A 21,240-nucleotide genomic window follows, 5' to 3' on the forward strand; every position below is an offset into this window, starting at 1 on the left:
CATGTACTTGTCCTCAATGATACACAGGTGTATGTATACCCACCCAACAGACGAAATACAAGACGCAGTATATTCACAGAAGGTCCGGTCACAAATATCCAAAGCCGGAAAAGAGCTTGCCTTGAATGAGCGATGCCGCAAAGGCCGTTTTGTCCACTCCTTGGCACTTTGACAACGCTGCCATGCACCGACAACCGGGTTTCAACCAAAGGCGCGCGACTCACTTGCCATCATGAACAAAGACGAAGAAAAAAACAAAGTCTCCATCTAATCTGAACATAACTCACACACTGGCACTTCGCGACTCCAAATTGACTTTTGCCCCCCTAAGCCCTTTGACACCATCTTAACAAGTGCCGCTGAATGACCGTAACAGAACCGCCTGTAAAGCCTATTGTGTTCGAAATCACAACTTGTAAGAGTTATATCAAAAGTTTCCATGGTATTCACATCATGTTCACCTCTCGGCAAAAGAGTATAATATGCCGCATCACCACGACTTTTTTAATACACAAACCTCGAATCCTCACGAACCATTTACATTCTTTCGCAGCACCTCGTATCTTTGCACAACTTGCTTCCATCGAAACTTTTGTCTACCATCATCGTCCCTGATATCTTCCAAATACATCATCGTTACTCATCCTAAAAAAAAACACAAGAAAAAACTGAAAAAAAGAAAAAACCATCGCAACAATGGGGGGACCTATTTGCCCCAGGCTATCACAACGGTTGCACTGCTTCTTTTCGCGTCGTTCAAAAGTTCGTAAGAATCGCCTTGTTACACAGGACAGTGTCAAGTGTGAGGAATGCCGTGACAGCGACGCATATTCGGCATCTGATCCGGACAACGCAGCAGCCGACGTGGAGGACCATCACGTTTCGGACGCAAGCCATGACAACTCTTCACCGCAGAACACACAAGAAGACGAAACACAGCAGCCTCTTACAGTTAGAATGAGCGCTGGATCGGACAAGACTCTTGCGGAATTGAGCCCAACCATCCGTGTCGTTCGGGACAGTTCTGCACCGGACGAGTCCCTCTTGCCAGGAGATTCCGAAGCGAGCAGCGGTACACAACTTGCATCAGAGTCTCTCGATGATTCATACACCGTACAACCAGGCTTGTCCTCGAAACGCGGAAACCGTTCGATAACCAAAGGCAAGCTCAAGCGGCCTCCCGTTCAATTCAACTTCATGGGAGACAAAGCACGCAGACGGGAAAGGTACTGGAAGAGCAGAACTCCGTCTTCGGAATCAATGGTTTGCGAAAAAGCGCTTCGCGAGGAAGAGAAAGGGGCCTTTTTTTGAGTCCACCTTGTGCACATACGCGAACAGCGACAAGTCAATGCGTTCGAACGTGGCTCAAGATGATGGCTTGGATTTTCTTTCCAATTTGATCATGGTGTTGATTTTTACCGCACATCGTACTGTACCATTCTATGCTCCTCCCCCGCCCCCGATTTCCATCTACAACTTCTTCCTTCATATAGTACACTTCAGTTTTCTTCAACACTAGGCTGAGGACATCAGTGCATGGACATCGAGGCGCTGATCATGTGAAAAACAATTCGCTAATAGAGGGTTGATATAAACAAGATATCGGGTCGGTTGGGGCAATTTGCTTCCTTTCTAGATAGAATAGCAAGAGCCGTCACCATACCTAGCCTATCTTTTTCAAAAATAAAACAATCATTTGGTAGAATTTGACTTCTGAGACATGTCGATACACAAAGAGTAACCGATCAACAGCAGTTACTCCTTGCAATGAAACTTCGGGTTGGGCATGTATAGTCTGTGGCAATATGCTCGAGTATTGGCCGTTGGCCAAGTGTGCGTTGATATGTCCCAGTATCCAGTAGTATAACGCGTGATGCATGGTTACTTGGTTAGGCCAAATACTTCTTGCCTCCCATTGTAGCTTCCTGCTTCATTGGGTAATTGATCGCTCAGCAACACACAATTCGTGGCGTGTTTTCCCATCTACTTGGCTTTCCCATTCTTAGAAGCGGCCTTGAACTTGGCGACCTCTTGCTGTACTTTCTTGTCGACACGAGCCTGGAGCTCAGGGCGGTATCCTAGCTTGAAGAGGACCTCAAGCCAGACGAACAACGGGGCTAAGAAGATGGCCTGGAGTAGGTTATCCAGCAAGGCAGGAGCGCGGCCTTCGAACGCTCCGTGTCCAACGAATTGGAAAATCCAGGCAGCAAGATGGCAGCCGAGTGCAATCTGGAAAGTGGTAGCTGGGTTCTCTGCTTTTAGGAAATTGGAGTAAGCGGTGCCGGCCAAGCAGAATGCAGCCAACACAAAGCCAGCGACTGGCTCGAGCAGTAAGTAGAGTGCCGAATACATGAGAGCCGCAATGGTGCCCAGATTGAGGTCAAGATATGGCACGGAGAGCCAGCTAGGGGTCTGGATGAGGGTGCCCGAGTATGTGGCCTAGAAAAGAATTAGGACCAGTGCCGAATGGTTGATGTCGGATTTCGGAGGCAGTGATTCCATGAGCATACCATGCAAAAGGCCGAGATCAGGATAATCGGAACGCATATTATGTGAATAAGCTTGTTGATTGAATTATGGTGGTAAGCGCCATACTGTGTACATGAAAACCAGAAAGAAAAAATTAGTATCGAATCGCACCAAGTCCAGTATGGGATTGAGGCTGAGATTTGACGTGAGATCGCTGGGTATGAGGGAGGGGTTGGACGTCGATAGACATCCGAGGTTCCATAGGTGGTGATGCTCACAAAGGTAAGGTGGTGCTCCAAATCCAGCGACATGGTGGGCACGCGACACACAAGCAAAAAAACCAAAAAAAGAGAGCGAGCCGCAGGACGATGGCGGAACGAGGAGCCGAGACACAAACGCGGGTAAATCAAGGAGATGAAGTCGAGCTGGAAAGGTTGGCGGAAGCGCCTCCTCAAAAGCCCGCCTACACGAGAAAAATAGAAGTGGATGGCAGAAGAAGACGAGAAGAAAAGGAGCGAACTCGATCGTTGAAGTGATAAGATGGTAGGTTTGGCTCATTCAGGTCAGTCGGTTCATGTGCCAGCTCTGCCTGTCGGGGTTCGGTTGGCTCTTCCGTTCCGTGGCCACTCTGAGCCACGACAAAAGCGCAGCGCCCAAGTCGACCAGACTCCATCCAACTTCGTCTACGGAGTACTCCGTAACCAGGTACTCCGTGCTGTAATGACTTTGAAGCGCTGTGCTCAGAGGGAGAGGGGGTGTCACACTAGCAAACGGAGGAACACAGAGAGTGTCTGCCGGTTCTCGGCGTGCTGCAACCATCAGTCCATCAGCTGCCAAAGTCTGTGAGGGACGGCGGGGCGTGGGTCTAAACCCAACGAATCCATAGCTGCTTCGTACTGGGCAAGGCGCGCTGTGCGAGCGTAGGAGCTTGCCAGGCTGGACATGAACCACCAGGCCACCCCAAGCCCCTCTAAACTGGAGGTTGACAGAGTCTAGCCTGTCGGCCCTGTTCGTGTTCTCGTCGTGGTCATCCAGTGGTTCTGTCATGACAGCCCACACAGAGCAGCGTGCCACGTCTCCAACTAGTGGCAGATGCTGCCTCGGCCATCAGCTGTCAAGCAGCATCGCAAGTGGTATGTATGTACATGGTATCTGTCTAGGTAAGTAATGTCCTTGAAGACCAGCATGCATGACCTAGGCCGTGTGCCCGGGCAAACTCTGCGGAGAACAGGCAATGTCTCATGAATCCCGCCGGGGAGTGCAGGGCTGAGCTATTGCGACCCGGATGGGTGGCAAAGAGACTTTGACCTGCCAAAGTACACGTGTATCGCGCCAATAATGGATATCGGGGTATATCAGCACACATACATACGTCGCTATGGACAATGATATCTTCTTGCCAGAGGCCGTGCTATTACTACTATAGAATACGATAAGCACAATCGGGTCTAGGGATTCGGGCCTTCGGTCATACTCCGAGCAACAGTTCTGTACCCCGGGGCGACAATGTGCATATACTATAGCTGTTGAAGACAGGTAATATTACTCGGTACACCAAGCTTATGTGGCGTAAGGAGGGTCCATTCTGGCACTCAACCGAATAATCGTCTCCTGAGCTCGAGGGCTGCTCTGATAAATCCTCCATGGCGATAAGAGTACGAAAAGTGAAATCGTAGCTGAGGTCCCGCTGTCTGACACTTTCTGCATCAGTCAAATGCACTGCCTTGCGATGAGAGCTTGCATGTTGTCAGGCAGGAATGGCTCTGCTGCAGGGCTTCTCTTCCGCCAATTGCATCACAGTCGACGGCCGGTCTTGGAAGAAACCCTTGTCTTCGAAGTTCGGATCAAGTCCCGGCTCACCAAACTCGGGCCCCAGGTACCAGGTAGATCTTGTTGGCAGTGACTAGAGTTTGTTCCCTAGTGTTGCGCCTTAGTTCGTGGCCCACCAGCCTCTTGGCCTCGGATGACCCTGAGGTAGAAGGGCTCTGTATAATGATTAGCAAGCACGAATAATTCAAAGAGCTGAGACATGTAGCTTCCTTGGTGATGGTTCGTAGAAGACCAAACGGTACCGTTTTTGCATCACGGCAAGAAAATATACATTCGAGCCTGCTCGTCGTTGCTCCGTTTGTACTCCGTACATTGAAGCACCTCCGAGAAACGCCAGGCAACTGCGACGAGGCTGTGCACGGACCACCTGCCTCTCATCTGGGTGACAAGATTTCAACCACCAATGTTGGCGTCGCATTTGCTCCCTCCGCCTCGCGTCGTCAACCTCTCAGATCCTCAACCACATCGCCAACTCCCACTCGGGGGCTAACCGTGCACTTCTCGGGGCGTGGAGAGTCTCTTCCAAACACATTCCTCCAGATTCCGACTCGTCTACATCCTTCGTCGCTCCGTCCTCAGCGGCGCATCCTCGCGATACATCCCCAACTGGAACTGCGGGCCGAACCTTTATCCCTCCGATTTGAGTCCTGCGAAGCCTCCGTCTCGCCAATACGCCTATCCAACTAAATATACACCGAATTATTGACTACTACTGCTGTTTCCCGCAGTAGGGCGAGAGTCCACAATGTTCTTCCTGTACAACATGGAGCGCAGGGTGACCCTGCACCCCTCGTACTTTGGACGCAACATGCACGAACTTGTCACCAGCAAGCTGCTGAAAGATGTAGAGGGTACTTGCGCTGGAAGCTACTATATCATCTCTATCATGGACACGTTCGATATCTCTGAAGGGCGCATTCTTCCAGGCAACGGTCTTGCAGAATTTACGGTCGGTTACCGCGCCGTCGTCTGGCGGCCGTTCAAGGGCGAGACGGTATGACAACAAGACCATCGCATTGCAATAAGGGAGAGTTCTAACTTGCGCAGGTTGATGCGGTTGTATATTCTATCAATCCTCAGGGTTTCTTCGCGCAGGCCGGTCCACTGCGACTTTTCGTTTCCGCACATGTATGGCAGACAACGCTTGCGAAGGCTCTTCAAAAGAATGACTGTAGCTAACCACAAGAGAAGTTGATACCAAGCGATATCAAGTGGGATCCAAACGCTACGCCACCGCAGTTTACCAATAATGAGGACACAGTTATCGAACCCGGGACGCACGTGCGCGTCAAAATTATCGGAACGAGAACAGAAGTCGGGGAGATGTGGGCCATTGGAAGTATCAAGGAGGATTACCTAGGGTACGCTGATGACTTTGTACTGCAAAACCAATTTCGCATGAATACGCCGCTAATACGCTGTTGCAGATGTCTTCAGGACTGATGAACTACGAATCTAAGAGCCGTCGATTTATAACGCGACCGCATTCGAGGTGAAGAAGGTAGATGGGAAAAAAACCTCTCTCAAGTATTCTTGAGAGAATATAATAAGACCGGGGGCTCCTGTGTGGTACAGGTCTGAGAAGCTGTTCCTCTGGGCATACGACGCGACTCCCTAACAGGGCCCAGCAGAATATATAACGACTAGAATTTGAGATGGCGCGAGCGCCAGGAGGGACTGATTGGGCAAAGCAAAATATTTTGTTAAAGATGAAGTACAAAATGAAGAGAAACAAATGGCCCCAACCGAATAGAAAAGGTCAAAGTCAGTAGCCTCTCTTCCCACATGCGCTGAGCTTGACGTAGTTTGTAGCTACAAGTTGGTTTGGTTTTGATGTATAGCAGGACGTCAGGGCCTACTTGGCATCGATTGTCAGCGTCCTTGTCGGCACAAAGAGGTGGGATATTTAAAGCAAAACGGCGTGTTGAATTGATATCAATTGGCATCTGTCTCGGGGTAAACAAATCCCGAACCAGACATCAACTCGTCCTGCAACCCCCCACCGATGACTCTTCCCCAGCGCATCGTCACCCCCACTCCACTCGATCCCCACCAAGCCATGTTATCTCCCGAATGCGAAAGCAGTAACCACTTCTCCAATTGCATCCTGCGCAGGATAAAGCAGCTTTGGAGACTAATGCCAGGACGGGCGTTTTATGCGCCCCAAGCCGACAAGTGCGCCGATGCCGCTGAAGTAGAACCACACGTCCCCGCAACCACCCTGTGATTCAAAACCGTCTCTTGAGGCCTTGACCGTACCTTGCACCCTTTTCATTCTTGACACGCACGCCTTGTTGAAGGTGTTCACTGGCTCACTGCTTAGGCATGATATACTTTTATTTCAAAGAAACCTGCGTTATAAGTTGTGACAACGTTACAGAGGACATACACCATGCAGGCGTGCAATCGGCTCAAGACGGCGTTTGCTCAGGGCAAGCAGTCCATGGGGATGTGGCAGATGATTCCGGGAGCCAATGTATCGAGGTTGTTGGCGAGGTCGGGCGTAGATTGGGTCATGGTGGATTGTGAGCATGGGAACATTGACGGTAGGCAAACACGCTTTGGAATGTCTGCTTGATGCGGCTTTGCTGACGGTAGCCAGATGGGGCCATGCATGATGCGGTGCCGGCGATTGCGGCGCTGGGCGTGACGCCTCTTGTCAGACTGCCGGATGTGCAGTCGTGGATGGTCAAACGTGGGTGATTTCCTTTTTCATCTCCCCGGAGGAGATACGTGATGGCGTGCTGACCGACACTGGATAGGGGCATTGGATGCTGGTGCTCATGGTGTAAGTTGGGCATGGTTGACATATCTCAAACACCGGGGGACCAGAGCTCGGCATGTTGACAATTTTAGATTCTCGTCCCACTGCTTCGTTCGGCAGACCAAGCAAGAGAGTTGGTTCAAGCTGCCAAGTTCCCGCCCTGGGGCAAGCGAGGATTCGGATCCCCCATCGCGCCCGAGCGGTTCAATCCCGTGCCTTCGTTTACGGAGTACCTGCAGCAGGCAAACGACGCTCTCTTGACAATGGTCCAGATTGAGACGCGAGAGGCTTTGAGCGAGGTGGAAGAAATCGCAGCCGTGAAGGGCATTGACGTACTCTTCATCGGACCCTTTGACCTTGGTATGGCTAAACACCAGCCCTCCCTTTCCCATATTTCAGTTCCCAATATATGCGGTGGGAGGCAAAAAGCATTTGGCCAGACCAAATACTTGGCCCTCGCGCACCATGCGATAACATGCTGCAGTACAATCCGTATCAGCGCATACTTGCGAACAGGCAAAATATATCTATAAGGCGCTAGACTAACCAACATGATACAGGCAATAATATTGGCCACCCCATCCTAGACGGTGTCATGGCCCCCGAGCTGAAAGAAGCCGTTGCTCGAATCCTCGCAGCATGCCGGAAAGCCGGCAAGAAGTGCGGCATGTACGCCACGAGCGGCGAGCAGGCCAAGCTCTATGCCGACCAGGGCTTCGACATGATCAGTGTGTCGGCCGACTACACTGCACTGGATTATATACTGAAACAGCAATTCAACGCCTCACAGGGCGGTCCTATCGCTGAGAAGAAGGGCTCATATTAGGGATTTCCGGCAAGAGAAGGGTGCACCATGGTAATGATAGCAGGCTGAGCTAATTCTTCTCGACTTGGTCCATTTTCGCTTCTACCTGTTCAACGGTGAAGCGGTGCATCAACTTGACTGCTTTGCCGGCTGCATTGACCTGTTCTTCGGCAGCATTGACCTTGCTGATGTGTATCTTGTCGCGGAGTCAGTAATTATCGGGTCGTTGAGCAGGTGCCAAACATGACCACTTGTCTCACCACTGGGATATCAAAATCGTAAAATTCCATCCAAGACCGAGACTCGGGTAAAGCCAGATTCACCTCCTTGTATGCGAACGGCCGCTTATCCCACACGTCGGATAACACGCCTTTTGCTTGTGTGCAAAGGCCGCAGTTGTCGCGGGTGAAAAGGGTGATTCTGCAGGCCTGCAAAAGGCGATTGGTGACAAACATTGCTGTTTATGAATTGTACTTTGGTATTCCTCAATAATATAAGCTAGTGACAGTACGAAATAGTTCACCTCGGATCATCTGGACATAAGTAGAGGTTGACGACGGCGGCGGCATCCACTGCTGTCACGTACATCACTTTTTACGCACCCGTCCCCACTCCCTTGTAAGACTAGGGGCCCGAGCTGTGCCGACCCCGCATCCAATTAGGAAGGCGGTAACGGTGCTGGAGCTGAGCTTGAGGTGCGCCGCCGATTCAGTATTTCTAGAACATCCCACCCCACCAGAGCCAAGGTCAACAGAATTCCTCGAAGCCAACTCTTTCGTTCATTTATTAGTTGGCAAACCGAGGAACTTGGCCTACCGGACAGAGGTTTCTTTATGAGGAGAATTCTGTAGAGAGACAAAACCAAACATGGCCACGATGCAGAAATGTGTCCACCAAGGCTGTGGCAAGATCTACACCGATGCTACAGAGAAATGTGAATATCACCCCGGTCCACCAATCTTCCACGAAGGTCAAAAAGGTGTGATGCTCGCTTGTTCATGGAGCAATCTCTGCTTCATATATCCATGAAACCGTCAAGCTGACAGCCGTATTAGGATGGAAATGCTGCAAGCCCCGTGTCCTCACGTTTGACGAGTTCATGTGCATCCCGCCATGCACGACCGGCACCCATTCCACCACCGACATGCCTCCCCCCGTCGAAGAAAAGCCCAAAGAGGATGATGCCTCGCTGGCCAAAAAGATAGACGCCCTCACAACTCGCACGCCGCCGCGCTTGCCAATCCAGCCGGCTCAATCGATACCCACGCCTCCTCCTCCTGCCCCGGAAACAGATGACGACGATGCGAGCTTGGAGATACCCGATGGAAGCTCGTGTCGCCGACGAACTTGCGGGCAGAGATACAAGAAGGGTAGTTTACGAGAGGGCGAGGCATGCGTCCACCATCCCGGTGTGCCCATCTTCCACGAGGGCAGCAAGGGGTATTCGTGCTGCAAGAGGCGAGTCTTGGAGTTTGACCAGTTCATGAAGATTGAAGGGTGCAAGACCAAGGACAGACACCTATTCATTGGCAGTGGGAAGAAGGAGGAGGAGGAGAAGACGGGCTCGGCCGGGGAGGAGGTTCTGAGCACAGTCAGGTACGTCTACCGTGGCAGTCGTCTGCCCATTTGCCAACGTGTGTGCTGACACGCCTGAATCACAGGCACGACTTTTACCAAACTGCTACAACCGTCATCGCCGCGTTTTTCCTCAAGAAAATCAACAAGGAAACCGCAAAGGTTGAGTTTCTGGAGAAGCAACTTGTTCTCGACTTGGTGACGAGCGACTCCCCGCCAAAGCGATACTCTGCCGACGTGCCCCTCTATGGACAGATCGACACGGCCAAGTCGTCGTACAAGATCTTGGGGACGAAGCTGGAGGTGACGCTCGTCAAGGCAGATGGGGCGTCGTGGCCGGTCCTCAGGGGAGATGAGGCGTTGACGGGTGAAATTTACCAAGTTGGGCGTGCGGGGATGGCGCAGTAGATTTGAGGCATACGGTTTTTAGATCTGGAGTTTTGGCGGTTGGACGGGTTGTAAAGGTGTACATATTCGTAGGCAAGGGAGGGGGCGGCGTACTACAAAGAGCATCATGTCTGTGCAAAACAATATTACTGCTATTAGTACTTAAATAGTTACTTACTACGTGAAGTTGCGAGCAGGGGACCCAGGCATCCATGCGATTTCTCCCTCCACGGCGACCCAATTCTCGCGCCACGTGAAAGAAAACCGTTGTCTGCGTCAATCAGGGCCACATGGCGATAACGGGGACCTCGTCACCACCAAGGGCAGCATGGAAAAGATAAGCCTCGCGGCAGGCCAGAGCGGTGCCAGTTTCAGCTACGTAAACGGGGCGGCGCAGAGCGCATCGGCACACTCTCACTGGTCCAGCGGCGCTCCTGATTCCCCAGGGCCATGCATGTGGCAGTTGAGTCCCCGGCCCTTGCCGATAAACATCGAGAGAGGGAGACTCGGCGACCGTCTGATGATGATGGCGCTCGACAGATAACTACCCGGCCACTGTTGGCGCAGGTTCAATGATGGAACTTGGCACAGCCCGGCCAGCCTTTTAAGCTTGTGTTCTTCAGGCCACGGAGCCAAACAAGGCTGCAGACCAGTCGACCCACCCATGACAAGACTAACTATCACGTATTTGCACCTGTTGACGCTTCCATCTTATCGCAACCGCTAAAATACCCAGGTAGCAGCCATTGGGGGGCAGGATAAGGAGATATATAAAGGCTCGAGCTTCTAGAACTCCGACCTTTTTTTTTTGGCCCCCCGGGCGTTAAAGCATATGGTCCCTACCCGGCAGGATATTTCACCTCTTTCCACAATTTCGCCCTCTACAGCGCGCCGTTCCTTTCCCGGCACGCAATCCGTTTCCGAGAGCCAACTCGGCCCTAGGACTCATAGTCATGGCTGCCGAAGTGTCCCACGGCCGAGGAGGAGCCGGCAACATCAACCCCGACAAGACGGAGTATGTCGACGGGGAAGTCGTCCGCGCCGGCATCGAGGGGAGCCATGGCGACGGCGCGTACAGCGCGGGCAGAGGAGGTGAGACTGAGACGATGATGCTGCCACCATTCTTTTTTTTTTTTTGCTAACGCGAGGGGTTGGTTGTTTTGCAAACAGGCGCTGGTAATATCGGCGACGTCGGGTCCGCCCCGGCGGCTCGCAAGGACAAGGACGTGGTGCCCGAGTCGGCGTATCGCGCGAGCCAGGACAACCAGGACTACCACACGGGGCGCGGGGGCGCGGGGAACGAGCATGTTGCGAATGGGCACGGCAAGAAGGCGGCGGCGGACAGGACGGGGGAGGATGTTGCGGCGCCCGTTGGCTTGGCGGATAAGTTGAAGCAGAAGCTGTTTGGTGTCATCAAGAGGTAGACTTTGGGCATGTTCTTTTTTTTTTTTTTAAACTTTAATTTGCGTAGTATGAATTCACAGTGATATCCAAGTAGCACGCGTCTGTTTCTGAACTTTTGCAAATTTGTTTGCTGTGTCCAAACTTTTCAACGATGGGTCACGCAGTTGAGCATCATCGGGTGCTTGGGGGGAGAAGCGCCCCTTCATATCAAACGTTTCGCTTGATACTCTTCACCGCAATGGGTATCGCGTGGTCTGAGACGGACCAATCTACTACAAAGGATCTGCCATTATTCGACACACATCTACCATCTCAGGTCCCCTTCGAGTTGAAAGGCGAGCCAGATGTTTCAAGGGAATGCAGTAAATCCGTAGCAGAGGCTTTCTGTATAAAACATCGACAAGGTTCCTCATTATATACCTGTGCCCCAAGCCTTGTCGCAAGCAGTAATTTGACTTGACGACGAATCAAAGGAGCAATCCAACGGCTGAGCCAGCTTAATGATGGCCCTGCGTAGCAAAATCTGGAGCAACTCAGGAATTAACCGACGTTACATCCCACGGCTAGGCTATGTTTTACCCTACATTTTCAAGTATAGGTTGACGTGTTCTGACCAGAGCTGATGAGGTGATATGCCTCGGGTGGATACGACCAAGGGATCAACAAGCCATCTTCGCTCTTGTAAACTTAGAACGTTGCGATCGTCCCACCATCTTGTCGAACCGAACCCAGCCTAGCAAGGTTTCCCAAATCCCCAAGTTTCGGCGGGGCAGCTGGACATGAGAAACAACACCAGCAGACTTCAGCCAATCCTTCCCTGGTAACCCGGCAAGAGGAGGGTTGTTCATCTTTTGCACCAACAACCCCGAAAAAACGTGAAATTGAGATGCACAATTTCTGCCGAGTGGCATCCAAGAAGGAGTGTGAGCTTGTGCCCAGTTTCTCCTGCAACACAGAGAACGGAAGTGCTATTCACGAATCCCATGATCCCCGCCCCAGCAAAGGTCATGCAGGAATGCGGGCATGTAACCCCATTACTGCGTGAGTGAAGGAGGGTACGCTAGAAGAAGGGACCAACACCGAACGAATAGGCATCTGCGTGCAGCGCGTCAGAGTGCCTAGGCAAAGTTGATTTAGCCGGCTGAGTTTGCTCATTATGCATCAACCGTCGAACCATGAGACATGCCGTATTCCTATTTGAGAGGTGAATGTGCGAATCCTCGAAAAGCGTCGCCAAGGAAAGATTGATGTTGGTGGGACCGCTTACTCTCCTGCGTCGACAAATTGACGTAGGATATCATATATATATATATGTATGTGTGCATCTGTGGCTGTTTGTTACTTGGGCTTCTGCGTCTGTGGCAATTGGCAATCATCTGCCATCGTCGAGATGTAAGGAATGCACTTACAATTCTCGAGAGACGCGTGAGAGAGAAAGAGAGTTCGTGAGCGCAGCAGCCGATAAAGGGTCCAGTCTACCACGCCTCCGCAGTGCGTTGTGGGGATTGTGCCCAAGTCATATCGTCGTTACACTCAGTCCATCTCCAGCTCCCTTGATTGTGAGGTGCCTCACCACCTAGCACTTCGGCAGCAGCCATTTGAATCTCACGAGGCAGATTGCCGTGACATTGGAAAACGGTGTCGAGCCATCTCAAACAGTCCTGGCTCAGCCGTACCAATCACGTGTGGGGAAAGCCAGCACGGGGTGCCAGCAGGCAGGAGCGACCTAGGCATTAGGTGCCCGGCCCCTAGGAGCTGGAAAGCTCCCTCTCCTTCCGGAATGCCTTCGCAAGCGCATGCCGACCGCCCAAAACTCCAAGGCCGTCGACATTGGTCAGGAATCTCAATTCTCTCGAAACGATCCTTTCGCTCCTTTACATCTGATTTCGAAGCCGATGACGAACGATCCTCGACCGACGGTAGCATGAGTTCACGGAGCAGCGACGGCGATTTGCTCCCAATCGGGGCGCCTTACTACTCCGGCCATGATGCGCGACCAACCAGCCGCAAGGAATTGCTCGGCTGGTACATGTACGGCTTTGCAGCCGAGGTTTATGTGGTTTGTGGAATCGGTAAGTCTGGTATTTCGCTTCGCAATGGCATTGCTTGTTCAAAATCCGCCCAAGAACAGCGCCCCGAGCTTGCTGGATGCGATGGCTGTAAATGGCAAACCCCTGTAGTGCTGACTCGCCTTGCTCGACAGGTTCATTCATTCCTATTCTCCTGGAAACTCTGGCCCGGGAAAACGGCGTACTGGCTTCAGACCATACGAAGCCATGCGGATCGAGTGACAGCAAAGGCGGCGACGACGGACAGTGTGTCGTCTACGTTTTGGGTCTCGAAATCAACACCGCCAGTTTTGCCATGTACACCTTTTCAGTCAGTGTCCTTCTGCAGGCGCTCCTGGTCGTAAGCATCAGTTGTGCTGCCGATCATGGACACTACAGAAAGAAGCTCCTCTTGACATTTGCATGGCTTGGTGCCTTTTCCGTCATGTGCTACATCTTTATCAGCAGGGAGACCTACATCCTCGGCGCTATTCTCACCATCCTCTCCAATACGTCTTTCGGGGCATCCTTTGTACTCTTGAACTCGTTTTTGCCACTGTTGGTTCGAAATCACCCCGAGGTGCTGAGTGCTCAGCGTGGAATGACGCCGGATTTGGCGGATTGTGCATCAGAGTCTAGACCTCTAGACGAGTCAGTAGGCACGCTGGAGGATGAAGCTGCTGATCCCACGTCGCCACTTTTGCCCGGTGACAATGCTGCGTCGCGTCGACGGCTTCGTAGAGCCCCGACCCACGAGGAACTTACTTCGACCGAACTTCAGCTCTCCTCCCGCATGTCTGCCAAGGGCATGGGCATCGGCTACATCGCCGCCCTGTTCGTTCAATGCTTGTCCATTGGCATTCTGCTGAGCATGAAGAACTCCACGTGGTCTCAAAGAGTAGTCCTTTTCGTCATCGGGACTTGGTGGGCAGTGTTTACTGTCCCGTCAGCCCTGTGGTTACGACCAAGACCCGGACCGCCACTGGTAAACACGGGGCGGAAGGGCGCGTTTGGATGGATACCGTACCTTACTTATGCCTGGAAATCTCTTTTCCGTACTATCCAACAAGCAAGAAGGCTAGCAGACATCATGCTGTTCCTCGCGGGATGGTTCTTACTGTCGGATGCCATTGCCACAACCTCTAGCACCGCCATTTTATTCGCCAAGACACAATTACACATGCGTCCCTGGGCGTTGGGTATGATCAACGTCATTACAACCATGTCTGGAATACTCGGCGCGTTTGGGTGGCCGGTGGTATCTCGAGGCTTGGGGTTGAAAGCCCACCAGACCATTTTGGTTTGCATCGCTCTCTTTGAACTGATTCCCCTTTACGGGCTCATGGGCTATCTCCCCTTTGTGAAGAATTGGGGCGTCCTTGGCCTCCAACAGCCGTGGGAAATGTACCCCTTGGCAGCGATATACGGCCTTGTCATGGGCGGGCTAAGTAGTTACTGCCGGTCTCTCTACGGGGAGTTGATCCCCCCCGGCTCGGAGGCCGCATTCTACGCTCTGTATGCCATTACCGACAAGGGATCCAGTGTCTTCGGCCCAAGTATAGTTGGTGCGATTATCGACCGGACGGGCAGCATTCGTCCGGCGTTCTGGTTTCTGGGGGCGTTGGTTGGCCTTCCAGCACCGTTGATATGGTTGATTAATGTTGAGAGGGGAAAGAAGGAAGGCGAGCGGCTGGTGGCCAAGATTGAGGGCTCAGACGTGTGTTTATCGCAAGAAGCTCCTCTGATGGAAGATGAAGAAGATGACTAATTGGATATCTAGTGTTGAGTACGGAAATGTGGCGATGGTGCTTGTATTTGGATTATATTCTTGCAAGTTGCATAGCGATGGCGTTGGTGTGGTACTGAGTTTATTATAACAGACAAGTAATGGCATTATTATATCGAGGCCGCTGAATGCTACTGTGGTTGCAGGAAAGTGCAAGACAAAACATCTTTATTGTACGGAGTACAGCAGCCAGGGTCACTCTGAGCAGCTCTTCTTGCTGACGGTCAATATGGACGCTACGTGCACATGGTGCAAAATGACGACATTGGCGCTCATGGTGATTTGGGTTTTGCTGCCACGGCATCATCCTTTGAGATGTCCACAGGTATATGAAGATGTTGTTTTGATAAAAAGTCAAAGAGTGACTGAGGAGTCGAGGCGATTGGGCTAGCAGCGGCTGTTGTCTGACTTAGCCGCGCCAGCCTTCCTTACCAGCCACCCATAATTCCGTTGGAAGCAATATTATTGGCAAACGGATAGCCAGTGTCGCCTCTCTCCTTCCTTTTGTTTTCCTGACAAGCTGGACCAAAAATTGATTGAACGCACACGTGGCATTTTTCTTTTCCTTTTGCTTGCTCCCGTTTTATTATTATTATTTTTTCGGCCCTCAATCAGTATCGCTCGGCTTGGGGCTATTGAAGCGTCTGGAATCTTCTACCGCGCGCCGGTCAGATTATTCCCGTACGGAAAGTACACAGTACTCGGTACGCACATTGCTTCTGTTTGACCCTCCCCCCCCCTGTCTGTCAGCCAGCCGTTACGGTCAACTGGCACCTGGGCCTTCTTCGGTGCCTGGCGCCTGGGTTGCTTTCTAGAGTTGGCGGCCGGGGTCTCAAGCTACTACCAGCAAACTGCCTTTAAACTGCCCAGGTACTCCGTACTCTGCTCAGCCATTTTGGAGTTAGTGCGGCACGGTGGCCCGGCTGGTGCTGCCTCCTCGAGCCTAGTACCCAGTACATGCTACTCCGTTCGCCGTACGTCTACCAGACGCAACATTGAACTACTGTACGGCACCAGCAGACGCTCCTGCCTCGTCGGCGTCCCGGCGCCCACTTGCCCACCCGCCCTCCTGCTCTTGGCCACTTGAGCACGTCGTGTCCTTGCCAGCCAGGTCTGGCCCGCCTTATAGCTTGGCCCAACCGGCGTCGCGAATAACCTCCCACTTGCCCACCTCCACACCTGTGTTTTTTTCCGACGCGCAGCCTTTTGATCAACTCGGGCGCGCAGACGCCGCGCTTGTCCTTATTCTGTTTCGATATCCTTGCCTTTTCCATCTCCCCTGCCCGCCCGTCATGAGCTCCAAATCCCGAAAGCGCTCCCGTGCCATCACGGACGAGAACCGCGCCGATTGTCCCTTTACCATATCCATGGTCACCGCTCCAAGCTCCGAGGAGCGCGATCACATAGCCAAGAAGAGGAAGCGCGACGCCGACGAAGATGGCGCAGCTTCCAATAACCACAAGAAGGAGCTGGTCCAGATGTCGCCCTTTGAACCACGGGGCAAGTTCAAATCGAACCAGTCCATGAATCTCGCCTATGCAGTCGAGCCACGGAAGCGATGGCAGGACATGACGCGATATAATAGCTTCGTCTGTGAGTCAAGATCCCGCCACGCCACCCCTCTTCGCCTCCATTCCCAGCCTTGACCCGACGACGCCTTGCGCAATGCAATGGGCTTGTCTGCTTACCAGCTTGGCTTTTTCCCATAGTGAATGGTTACAAGTATTGCAATGACGATTTTATTTACGTCGCAAACGAGGCCACTATTGAGCGCCAAAAATCGACCGGCAAAAACCCGGATGCCGGAAATTTGCTGCAGTCAACCGACTACTGGGTTGCCCGAATTCTTGAGGTCCGGGCAGCAGATGAGCATCACGTATACGCGCGGATTTACTGGATGTATTCGCCCGACGAGCTGCCACCCGGCACTCAGGATGGCAAGAAGTCTATTAGCGGCCGCCAGCCCTATCATGGTCAGAATGAACTGATCGCATCGAACCATAGTAAGGCGCGATTCGTGCTCACACGCCTCCAAATGTATTTGTCAGTGCTGACATGGCTCAACAGTGGACGTGATCAACGTCGTTAGTGTGGCAATGAAGGCCACCGTTCATCAATGGATCGAGTCGGATGACGAGGAAGTGCAGGATGCACTCTACTGGAGACAGGCCTTTAATTGTCGGACCTCGCAGATATCTGTATGAATCCCACTCTGTCTGGCTACGCACCAAGAATCGATGCTAACTTTTCCCTCACAGTCGGTCGACTTGACCTGTAAATGCCAGACCCCAGCGAACCCCGACAAGACTTTGATCGGCTGTACCAACGCAGATTGCGGCAATTGGCTTCATTACGAGTGTCTCTTACACGACATTCTAATGCGAGTCTACGAGCGGTTTGGAACTGACAAACCACACATTTCCGAAAGGGCGGAGCAAACCCTTGTGAAGACGGAGACGGACGAGCTTGTACATCGTCCGTTGACGCCGACTGAGAATAAGGTAGAGCGCACCCCCTCAGCTATCGACGTCAAAGGACCAAGCGAAAACGGAGACCATGCAGCTGGCGGCCGAACTAGCGAGAGCACACCCAAGGGCCCGACACAGACGCCCACTCCAGGGCCGCCCAACTCGGTTGGCCCCAAGAGCGCAAAGTCGGCATCTGCGAAGAAGGGCCGAGGAAAGAAGGCCGTCGAAGACAAACCATACGAGGGGCTGTTTGAAGCCAGCTTGAAGATGAACGACGGGCCAATGGTCTGGGTCATCAACGATCTGAGACCCAATGTTCAAGGCGGGGATCGAACATGGACGGAACGTGCCGAGTGTCTGATTTGCAATAAGATGATCGATTGAACCTGGCTTTTTGAAGGGGAAGGCCACTTTCCTTTCCAGTCGTCACCGTGGCATGCGCAGCAATGTTAGCCCGAGCATTTAGCACCAAGAGGACAGTGAGGCCATGGTTCTCGACTCTTTTCTGCAGAAGTACATATTCCATTCGTCAAGTCGGACTACGGTACATTTTGGGAACACAACAAAAGGCGTGAGTTTGAAGCAACTGCAGGGAAGTGATAAGCAGTGGGACGAAATTGCACTAGTATCTTATCCTTTCTTTTGTCTTTGTATTTTTTTTTTCTCTGTCGTTTTGTTCTTTGCTTTCTTGCTTTTGCTTTTTTTTCTTTCGAGAAGGGCTATTCGAATGCGACAGTTCCGAGATTTGGGCGTTGGCTGCTTGATGCTGGATGCATACAGGGGCAGGCATGGCGTTGGGTAATGTTTTTACGGTTTACCATTTATGGCGAGGAGTATTGCTTGGATTCTAGAGCTGTGTGCCTGGGGTCAATGTTTGGGATACTGGATCCAAGTGTCTTGAGTAGTTCTGAGTACAATAGAACTGTCTGCGCTACAATTGATTATGCTGCATCCCTGAATTAATGATGCCAAGTCGTCAATATCCCAGCTCATAGCACTGCTTGGCTGAACCTGGGACCCAAGCCCAGGGTGCCTACCTGAAGAACCTAGGTACTTAAGTACCTAAGATAGTCGTACCGGCATTATGTACCTACCTGGGCAGTTCTTGGCCACGGCTGTGACATGCAAACCTCAAGCTCAAGTGGGGCAATCCAACCCCGCCGTCTCAGAGCAACGAGCTCACGTCCAAACGACAACCTACATCACCATCACGGCACCACTTGACGACACCCCATCCTTCGCCATGGCTGAGATCGACCCCTTCGACTCGGCGCTGTACGTATCCGCTGCCTTTGCCCTCCCTAATCCACTCGATTCGCTAACGACGAATTCAAAAGCGACCTCCTGCGGCGCCTCAACCCCAAGCACACGGCCTCGCACCTCAACACCATCATCTCCCTGGCGCCGGACCTCGCAGAAGACCTGCTCTCCTCGGTCGATGCCCCGCTCACGATGCGGCGGTGCAAGCAGTCGGGCCGCGAGTACCTCCTCTGCGACTACAACCGCGACGGCGACAGCTACCGCTCGCCGTGGTCGAACCAGTTCGACCCGCCGCTCGACGAGGCCGGGGCAGGAGGCGTCGGGGCCGACGGCAACGAGGGCGCGGGCGAGGGCGCTATCCCCAGCGAGAGAGTGCGCAAGATGGAGATTAAGGCCAACGACGTGTTCGACATCTACCGGGACCTGTACTACGAGGGCGGAGTGAGCAGTGTGTATCTCTGGAATCTGGACGATGGCTTTGCAGGCGTCGTCTTGTTGAAGAAGTGTGAGTTCTTTTCCTCCTTGATCACCAGAGATTGCGGGGGCCTTTGGGGGGAAGAAATCGAGGGAGAGGTGAAGGACGTTGCTGACCTCCCGCCCTTTTTTTCGGGGTCGTGGTGCAGCTATTTCGCCGGGCAAATCGACAGAAGGGATCTGGGACTCGATCCACGTGTTCGAGGCGATTGAGCGAGGGCGCATGACGCACTACAAGCTCACGTCTACGGTGATTTTGACGCTGGCGGCGGCGGGCGGGAGCCTCGGCGACATGGATCTCAGCGGCAACATGACGCGCCAGGTGGAGCAGGACATGCCGGTCGATGGCGATGACAGCCACATCGTAAACATCGGTCGTCTCGTTGAGGATATGGAGCTCAAGATGCGCAACCTGCTGCAGGAAGTCTACTTTGGCAAGGCCAAGGATGTGGTCGGCGACTTGCGGAGCGTGGGCAGTTTGAGCGACGGGGCGCGAGATCGCGAGGCCCAGAGGGAACTCATTGGGAGCATGCGGAGATGATGGACCGTTTTGAGAGGTGTCTGCGACTCTAGAAAGGGGAGGGGAAGGGCACCATGTCCCAAGGCGAGCATGGACGGGACCGTTGGTGGACGAGACATGGAAGTGCCGAGCGTGTACGGAGTAGAGTGTGGTAATGAAATACGGAGTATACGACAAGTAGTAATTGGTTTGCAGACGCTGGTGATTCTTTAGGACCATTGTTGCCGACTATCCCGGCCCTTTGAAGGTCATGTTGCCGTCATGTGGTCAAGAGATTGCCCCTTTTTTGCCCCCCCCCCCCTCTTTGAAACTGAGGAAAAGAAAAGAAACAGATTGCTCAACGTTCGTGGCTCAGAATCTAAAAAAAATTAAATTCGAGACTTGGGAATCGGATCGTTCGCTTCTCCACGCCGTGGGGGGCCGGGCCGTTATCTCAGGATCTCAGGGTATGAGAAGATGAGAAGTGACCAAGACAAATTGTTCAGTTCCCCTATGTATGTATAATAGGTTTTGCCCCGTACCGACACCAACAGCAAGTCGGGGGCCCTAGTTCATCACCAGCAGCCTTAAGATCCCGAATCCGCCTGAGCGGGCGCGGTTGTCAGGGCTGGCGTGCATGTTGGAGTCCTGGGTCAGCTGCATGTGCAGTCCAATACAGCCCCGTACAACATAAACTCAGACACAAAGGGCACGTCAATGGTGCATTTTAAGGGCCAGGGAAGGCAACCCGGCTGGGTTGGCATGGGGCGCATGGACATGGCACTGTGCCTCGTCACATTTCTGGGGATGCAGCGTCCTGGAAACGGGAAGCGGCAAATTAATATAGCTCACATACGGAGTAGTGTCGGCGTGATAAGCCTCTGTAACCAACGTGTTGTACTGACACGGAGGCGTTAATTGGGGGAAAGGGGGGACGGGGGATGATATCATAGTACTCCGTATAATACGCCGTATTGCGTGTTTGACCAGTTGAGGCAAGGGACCTGGCTAATATCTTCCGCCAGACTCCAGATACCGTAGATATTAGTGTACATGTGCTTGGCGATGGGTCATCTTGCCAGAGGCTGTATACCGAGAAGCACACAGGCATTGTCAACTTGGGGGTTCTGTGGTATGCAGGTGCGCCTTGCGTCGAGGTAGGGGTAACTGCAGCAGACGACGCTTTATGCAGGAAGCAATAAGATGGCTTGCATCTTCCGACCTGCAGACCTTTGCGTCCTGGTGTCGGGGACCAGACATACTCCGTACAAAATGCTGAAAGCCCAGTTGAGAATGTGCAGCCGGGCTACTGCGTGTGGTTGGGTAGTTGAGCCATCATATCACACCCATCCATCCTTCACCACCGAAAAAAACCAAGCAGTTTTGAAACAAACGTCCTTCCTGCCGTCACTGCTTCCATTGGTCCCATGGTAAGCCGACGTGATGCCACCAATGTTCTGACACACCCTTC

At 52.6% G+C, this 21,240-nt stretch overlaps 10 protein-coding genes across 10 annotated transcripts; 8 read left to right on the forward strand and 2 right to left on the reverse strand.

Moving 5' to 3' along the window:
• Positions 1 to 696: 696 nt before the first annotated feature.
• Positions 697 to 1,311, forward strand: G6M90_00g099190 (uncharacterized protein; the record flags this gene model as incomplete). Its single annotated transcript, XM_014690941.1, has 1 exon — positions 697 to 1,311. The coding sequence occupies one exon, from the start codon at positions 697 to 699 to the stop codon at positions 1,309 to 1,311; it is 615 nt and encodes a 204-aa protein (XP_014546427.1).
• A 672-nt stretch (positions 1,312 to 1,983) lies between these two features.
• Positions 1,984 to 2,780, reverse strand: G6M90_00g099200 (uncharacterized protein; the record flags this gene model as incomplete). The annotated part of the gene is made up of 3 exons (XM_066131557.1): positions 1,984 to 2,439; positions 2,511 to 2,594; positions 2,718 to 2,780. 3 exons carry the CDS (start codon positions 2,778 to 2,780, stop codon positions 1,984 to 1,986), a joined length of 603 nt encoding a protein of 200 aa, XP_065987572.1.
• A 2,264-nt stretch (positions 2,781 to 5,044) lies between these two features.
• rpb7 (DNA-directed RNA polymerase II subunit rpb7) lies at positions 5,045 to 5,742 on the forward strand (the record flags this gene model as incomplete). Its single annotated transcript, XM_014690939.1, has 4 exons — positions 5,045 to 5,293; positions 5,347 to 5,427; positions 5,491 to 5,660; positions 5,727 to 5,742. 4 exons carry the CDS (start codon positions 5,045 to 5,047, stop codon positions 5,740 to 5,742), a joined length of 516 nt encoding a protein of 171 aa, XP_014546425.1.
• A 949-nt stretch (positions 5,743 to 6,691) lies between these two features.
• Positions 6,692 to 7,889, forward strand: rhmA_1 (2-keto-3-deoxy-L-rhamnonate aldolase; the record flags this gene model as incomplete). The annotated part of the gene is made up of 5 exons (XM_014690938.1): positions 6,692 to 6,845; positions 6,902 to 6,994; positions 7,062 to 7,087; positions 7,156 to 7,423; positions 7,624 to 7,889. 5 exons carry the CDS (start codon positions 6,692 to 6,694, stop codon positions 7,887 to 7,889), a joined length of 807 nt encoding a protein of 268 aa, XP_014546424.1.
• A 49-nt stretch (positions 7,890 to 7,938) lies between these two features.
• On the reverse strand, positions 7,939 to 8,323 carry G6M90_00g099230 (uncharacterized protein; the record flags this gene model as incomplete). Its single annotated transcript, XM_014690937.1, has 2 exons — positions 7,939 to 8,064; positions 8,129 to 8,323. 2 exons carry the CDS (start codon positions 8,321 to 8,323, stop codon positions 7,939 to 7,941), a joined length of 321 nt encoding a protein of 106 aa, XP_014546423.1.
• Positions 8,324 to 8,735: 412 nt separating this feature from the next.
• CHORD (Cysteine and histidine-rich domain-containing protein) lies at positions 8,736 to 9,851 on the forward strand (the record flags this gene model as incomplete). The annotated part of the gene is made up of 3 exons (XM_014690936.1): positions 8,736 to 8,847; positions 8,924 to 9,464; positions 9,530 to 9,851. The coding sequence occupies 3 exons, from the start codon at positions 8,736 to 8,738 to the stop codon at positions 9,849 to 9,851; spliced, it is 975 nt and encodes a 324-aa protein (XP_014546422.1).
• A 932-nt stretch (positions 9,852 to 10,783) lies between these two features.
• Positions 10,784 to 11,254, forward strand: G6M90_00g099250 (uncharacterized protein; the record flags this gene model as incomplete). Its single annotated transcript, XM_014690935.1, has 2 exons — positions 10,784 to 10,922; positions 11,001 to 11,254. The coding sequence occupies 2 exons, from the start codon at positions 10,784 to 10,786 to the stop codon at positions 11,252 to 11,254; spliced, it is 393 nt and encodes a 130-aa protein (XP_014546421.1).
• Positions 11,255 to 13,014: 1,760 nt separating this feature from the next.
• Positions 13,015 to 15,050, forward strand: ATG22_2 (Autophagy-related protein 22; the record flags this gene model as incomplete). The annotated part of the gene is made up of 2 exons (XM_014690934.1): positions 13,015 to 13,306; positions 13,438 to 15,050. 2 exons carry the CDS (start codon positions 13,015 to 13,017, stop codon positions 15,048 to 15,050), a joined length of 1,905 nt encoding a protein of 634 aa, XP_014546420.1.
• A 1,310-nt stretch (positions 15,051 to 16,360) lies between these two features.
• SHL (Chromatin remodeling protein SHL) lies at positions 16,361 to 17,920 on the forward strand (the record flags this gene model as incomplete). The annotated part of the gene is made up of 4 exons (XM_014690933.1): positions 16,361 to 16,661; positions 16,778 to 17,071; positions 17,136 to 17,266; positions 17,327 to 17,920. The coding sequence occupies 4 exons, from the start codon at positions 16,361 to 16,363 to the stop codon at positions 17,918 to 17,920; spliced, it is 1,320 nt and encodes a 439-aa protein (XP_014546419.1).
• Positions 17,921 to 18,779: 859 nt separating this feature from the next.
• On the forward strand, positions 18,780 to 19,811 carry CAP2_0 (F-actin-capping protein subunit beta; the record flags this gene model as incomplete). Its single annotated transcript, XM_014690932.2, has 3 exons — positions 18,780 to 18,811; positions 18,874 to 19,301; positions 19,420 to 19,811. 3 exons carry the CDS (start codon positions 18,780 to 18,782, stop codon positions 19,809 to 19,811), a joined length of 852 nt encoding a protein of 283 aa, XP_014546418.2.
• Positions 19,812 to 21,240: the final 1,429 nt, after the last annotated feature.

Source organism: Metarhizium brunneum, chromosome 6 (genome assembly GCF_013426205.1).
Source record: "Metarhizium brunneum chromosome 6, complete sequence".
Taxonomy (NCBI): Eukaryota; Fungi; Ascomycota; class Sordariomycetes; order Hypocreales; family Clavicipitaceae; genus Metarhizium; species Metarhizium brunneum.